Raw genomic sequence first — 5,531 nt, 5'->3', positions numbered from 1 at the left:
GTGAGACTCCAACTCAAAAAAAAAAAAAAAAAAAATTATATACAAAAATGGAAGTTTAAGCTACATGAAGCAAAATAAAGGTAACCCTGACTGTCACAGTGGTGAGGCCTGGTTGTTCAAATTGGGAAATCATTTTGGTTCAGAAACAGAGAGATAGAGAAGGGAAGAGGCTGAAGAAACTATAGAGTGTAGGCTGGGCATGGTGGTTCACACCTGTGATCCCAACATTTTGAGAGGCAGAGGTGAGAGGATTGCCTGAGACCAACCTGGACAACTTGGCAAGACCTCATCTCTACAATAAATCAAAAAATTAGCCAGGCATGGTGGTACACACCTATAGTTCCAGATACTTGAAAGGCTGAGGTGGAAGGATTGCCTGAACACCGCAGGTCAAGGCTGCAGTAGTCAAGATACCACTGCACTCCTGTCTGGGCAATAGAGTAAGACTCTGACTCAAAAAAAGAAAAAAAGAAAAAAATTATATAAGGTGTCCATACAGGCCCCCAAACACAGTTGTAGAAGAGGACATAACTCTCACCAAATCATTGGAGGCCCCCAAAGAAGAACAGAGGCCATGAATCACCTGGAAACTTCTCTGCTCTTTTCTCACTGGGCAATTCCGTTAAAAGAAAAAGATCTCCCCACCTGCAGGGTCTTGGGCTGCCCCCTACTCCCCTGAAGCTGTGGAATATAGTTCTTCCAGAGCTGTGCAACCGTGTCTTAAGTCTTATACTCCAAGACTGCTAGGCATCTACCTCTATAGGCCAGGAACATCTTGTTGGGGTGATCGTCTTGTTTGTAGGTCTTTAACAAGCTGCCTTCTAGCTTCTGGGCTAGGGGCACATCTGTGAACACTGAAAAGGTGGGCATAACTGAGATGAGGATGGAGCCAAGACTGTGTCTCTTGCTCCCGTGCTCTTCCCTGCTACTGTCTGGAAGTCCTCCTCCAAGCCTGGGCCCAGTGGTCCTGCCTCAGCTCAGAGCCCTGGCAGCTCTGATGCAGAGACTCTGGACAACTGGTTGTCAGAGCAACAGAACCTCAAATGCTCAGGCTTTGTGTGGCGGTCCTCAGGGGCCACAGGAACATTCCATGGCACTTGAGGAGAATCCCCTGAAAGAGTAGGTGGAGCAGAGGGGTGGGGGAGGACACAGAATCCCCAGGCACTTTTCTCTCATTTCTCTTCTCTGGCCCCAATTAGGTCAGTCTAAAATAACAAGCCAGCCACTTAGAAGGGAGGACAAGGAGAGATCATTACTGGGAACACTGCACGTTATTTGGGTGACGGATACCCTGAAAGCCCTGACTTTACCACTAAACAACCTATGCATGTAACAGAATTACATTTGTACCCCATTCATTTATACAAATAAAAAGAGATGAAGATATGGCAAGGCAGGCAGCCAATGAGCCAGATAGGAATAGAAAGCACTGTTGTTGGGTGCGGTGGCTCACACCTGTAATTCCAGCACTTTGGGAGGGGAAGTGAGAGAATTGCTTGAGCCCAGAGGTTCGAGACCAGCCTGGACAACTTGGCGAGATCCTGTCTCTATAATAAATCAAAAAATTAGCCAGTGGTGGCACGTACCTGTGGTTCTAGTTACTTGGAAGGCTGAAGTGCAAGGATCACCTGAGCCCAGCAGGTTGAGGCTACGGTGACCATGAGCATGCCACTGCACTCCAGTTTGGGAAACAGAGTAAGACTCGGACTCAAAGAAAGAAACAAAGAAAGCACTGTTTCTTCCACATTTATTTTAATAAAAGACCTATGATTAGAAATAACAAAATTTGCAACTCAGTAAGCCAGTCCTAGTTCTCTCAGTTATCTAGAGTCAAGATTTCTACATTTGTTATCAATTCAATGATGGCCAGCCAGCAAGTGTAGACAGCAGAGGTCTGGAGGGGGAGAAAATTGGCTTCTATAGAATCAGTCAGCATTTTGCTATTTTATATTATTTTATTTTTATTTTTATTTGACAGGGTCATACTCTGTTGTCCAGGCTGTAGTGCAGTAGCACAATCATAGCTCACTGCTGTGTCCAACTACTGGACTCAAGTAATCCTCCCACCTCAGCCTCCCAAGTAGCTGGGGCTATGTGTGTGTGCCACCACACTTGGCTAATTTTTAATCTTTTGTAGAGACAAAGTCTTGCTGTGTTTCCCAGGTTAATCTCAATCTCCTGACCTCAAGAAATTCTCCTGCTTTGACCTCTCAAAGTGCTAGGATTATGGGTGTGAGCCTCCACACCCAACCAAATAACTCTTATTGTGGACATTGACATCTCGCCCAGATACCCTTCACCAGTCATGTGCCTGTCCCCAGCTACTGCTTTGGTGGATAAGGCTTAGATATTTACCTTCCCTTGGCAGGCAGGAGCGACCGCACCTGGAAACCACCTGGAAAGTTATATCCCCATCAACAGGGCAGCCAATGACTGCCTGACTTAGGCATACAAGAGGCAAGCACCCTTGTCTTAGGTATTTCTGTGGCTCAGTTTACACTCCAAGGCCCACTCCCAAATCAGGCCAAGACTAGACCTGACCTGAGGACATATCCCAGCTTGCCTCCTTCCCTTCACAACCCTGCTTCCCTCGCTCCTCATGAAGGGCGCTCCTTCCCTAAATCACCTGCCCTGAACCCCTGGCTCAGGCTATGCTTCCAAAAAAACTTTGTTGAGGCAAATGATTATGAAAGAAGTCCATGTTATTGTAGAAAACTCTCAAACTTCAAAAAGGTATCATGAAGAACACAAATTTCCTACAATCAATTGATAATCACAGTCTCTGTGGGTCTCCATCTAGTTTCTTTTCTACAATGTATATCTTTTAAATTAATTGATATCAATACCTACCTGTCATTTTCATCATACTTTCTTCCTTTAATATGTCAGCTGCAGCCAGGTGTAGTGGCTCATGCCTATAATCTTAGCACTTTCAGAGACTAAGGTAGGAGGATTGCTTGAGGCCAGGAGTTCAAGACCAGTCTGGGCAACATAGCAACAGCAAGACCCTGTCTCTACAGAAATTTAAAATAAAAAAACTAGCTGGGCTTGATGGCATGCACCTGTAGTCCCAGCTTTCCCCTTCCACCATGTGAGGACACAGCAAGAAGGCACCATCTTTGAAGCAAAGGGCAGCCCTCACCAGACTTCAAATATGCTGGTACCTTGATCTTGGACTGCCCAGACTCCAGAACTAGGAGCAATATATTCTTGGGGAAGATGCTCATGAAGGGAGTAATGTGTTATCTCTGGAGAGTGAGACTGGGTCGCTGGCAGACAGGAAGGAAGAAGTCTGACTTGCTTTTTACTGCATACCACTTAGTACCTTTTAAGCGTTAAGCCATGTGCATAGATTCCTCATTCAAACGCAGTGTTTGTGATTTTTTTAAATGGCTGCAACTTCTTCAGGTATGACATCCTTACTATCCAGAGGAAGTGAAAGGGTCATTTCTCCTGGCTCCCTGGAAGAATGTGGAAGTTTCTTTGTCCTTCCCTGAAGTTCTTAGCTACCTTTATCCTTTCTCCTTGACTTCAGCTGAGTCACTGGCCTATCCCTGATCTTATCATGGCTGAGAATGTGGTACTCATGTCTGTTTAAACCATCCACCTAGACAAAACCATTTGTCAATCCCTCCCAAACTGCACAGCCAAGAAGGGCACACCCCAAAAGGCATTTCAGGTCTTCTTAGGCATGGGGAAAGGGAGAAGGGACATTAGGAATGTAGCAGGCAAGTGTTCCCTGTATTATCCATTCCAAATTCTGCAAGACCATCACTTTTAACAGCTATATTTTGTGTTGTTGGCCTTGTATTTCTAAACCTGCTAAACACTGCAGGGTTCCCATTACAGTCTCAGCAGCAGTGGGGAGCAGGGAAGAGATTTTTCAGCCCTACCCCAGCCTATGTAGAGTGGAGGAGGGGAAGAAGTAGGAGGATGGATTTTTTTTTTTTTTTCTTAAAAAAAATTTGGGCTGGGCATGGTGGCTCATGTCTATAATCCCAGCACTTTGGAAGACCGAGGTGAGAGGATTTGCTTGAGCCCACGGGTTCAAGACCAGCCTGGACAACTTGGTGAGAACTCATCTCTACAATAAATCAAAAAATTAGCTGGGCATAGTGGTGCATGCCTATAATTTCAGCTACCTGGAAGGCTGAGGCAGAAGGATCACCTGAGCCCAGCAGGTCGAGGCTGCCATGACTATGACCGTGAGCGTACCACTGCACTCCAGCCTGGGTAACAGAGTGAGACTTCAATTAAAATAAAAATAAAAATTTGACATTCAGGCCAATATCTTTTTCTACATACACAGGACTGCTGGCCTCACCTAGTCTTCCCCAGTTGTCTCTAGGCATTTCTGTGGATTCCTGCATGACCTTGGGAATAATATCCTCAAGTTCATGTCATCCCATCCCCCTCATAGACATTAGCTTCTCAGGAAGTCACTTGGTACTGGCCACCACCAGGACAACAACATGACATCAGTGTTGCTGCCCAGGGTACATTCTTCCAAAGTCCCTATGGGCACAAACTCCCACTCCCAGATGCCAGCACATGCTTGTGATGCCCAGAGTTCCCTAAAAACAGTCCCTTCAGCTCTTTCCTGCCTCTCTTCTTGCCACAGGACTTAGACATGAGACCCCCTTAACTAGAGCCTCATGGGATAACAGACAGAGTAGGGTCTTTGGTGCCAGGCATCTCTGTTCCTTCCCTTAGTACCTATATGACCTAAGGCAAGTCACTTAAAATCTCTCCACCTCACTGTGTGCATTTTTAAATGGGGGTAACAAACATTACAGAATTGTATGAGGTTTATGAAAATGGGCATGTCCCTTGGGTTGTTACAAAGAGACAGAAACTACAAAACTGAAGTCCAAGTTTTGACTATAGAATTTATAGTGTAGGACACTTGGAAGGTCCCCAAAATAAAACAGATGTTCAAACAAACTAAGTCTTTACATTTTTCCCCCAGAAAATTGCAAACTTATAAGTAATGCCTATGTTCTGAAAATAGGAGTTGGCTGCTAAAATGAAATAACCCCATAGGGCTTCACGTGGCCCCTCTTAGGCTCAGTCAAGGAGGTCAACAGATAAAGGAAAGAGGCCAGGCATGGTGGTTCACGCCTATAATCCTAGTACTTTGGGAGGCCAAAACTAGCTGGGCGTGGTAGCGCACGCCTATAGTTCAGCTACTTGGAAGGCTGAGGTGGAAGGATCACCAGAGCCCGGCAGGTCAAGGCTGCGATGGCCAGGAGCGTGCCCCTGTCCTCCAGTCTGGGCAACAGAGTGAGACTCCAACTCAAAAAAAAAAAAAGTTTTTTTTTAAATAAAGTAAGTTCCCATGGAAGAATAGGGGAGAAATGTGCTCTTATCAGTTGATCAAAGAGCTCACTCCGTTGCTAGGAACATGAATCATGGCACTTTATGGCCATGACCACAAAACTGTGGTATGAGCTCTGGACAATTGCATGTTGTTTCCCTCCCCAACTTTTCTAAATGGGAGACTTGACAGAAATTTTCCTCCCAGCATAGTA

The 5,531-nt window shown here is 45.5% G+C and overlaps 1 protein-coding gene across 1 annotated transcript in view; it reads right to left on the bottom strand.

Moving 5' to 3' along the window:
- GOT1L1 (glutamic-oxaloacetic transaminase 1 like 1) overlaps positions 1–968 on the bottom strand; it is a 5,473-nt gene extending 4,505 nt beyond the window's left edge. Inside the window, exon 1 of the mRNA XM_008072372.1 lies at positions 756–968. Within this exon, the coding sequence (XP_008070563.1) occupies positions 756–870 (115 nt within the window). The 5' untranslated portion in view covers positions 871–968. The remainder of the gene's footprint in view (positions 1–755) is intronic.
- Positions 969–5,531: the final 4,563 nt, after the last annotated feature.

The sequence above is a fragment of the Carlito syrichta genome, unplaced genomic scaffold, assembly GCF_000164805.1.
Source record: "Carlito syrichta isolate Samal-C Ts95f unplaced genomic scaffold, Tarsius_syrichta-2.0.1 Scaffold315142, whole genome shotgun sequence".
NCBI classification, from domain to species: Eukaryota; Metazoa; Chordata; class Mammalia; order Primates; family Tarsiidae; genus Carlito; species Carlito syrichta.
This window is presented reverse-complemented; position numbering and strand designations above follow the sequence as displayed.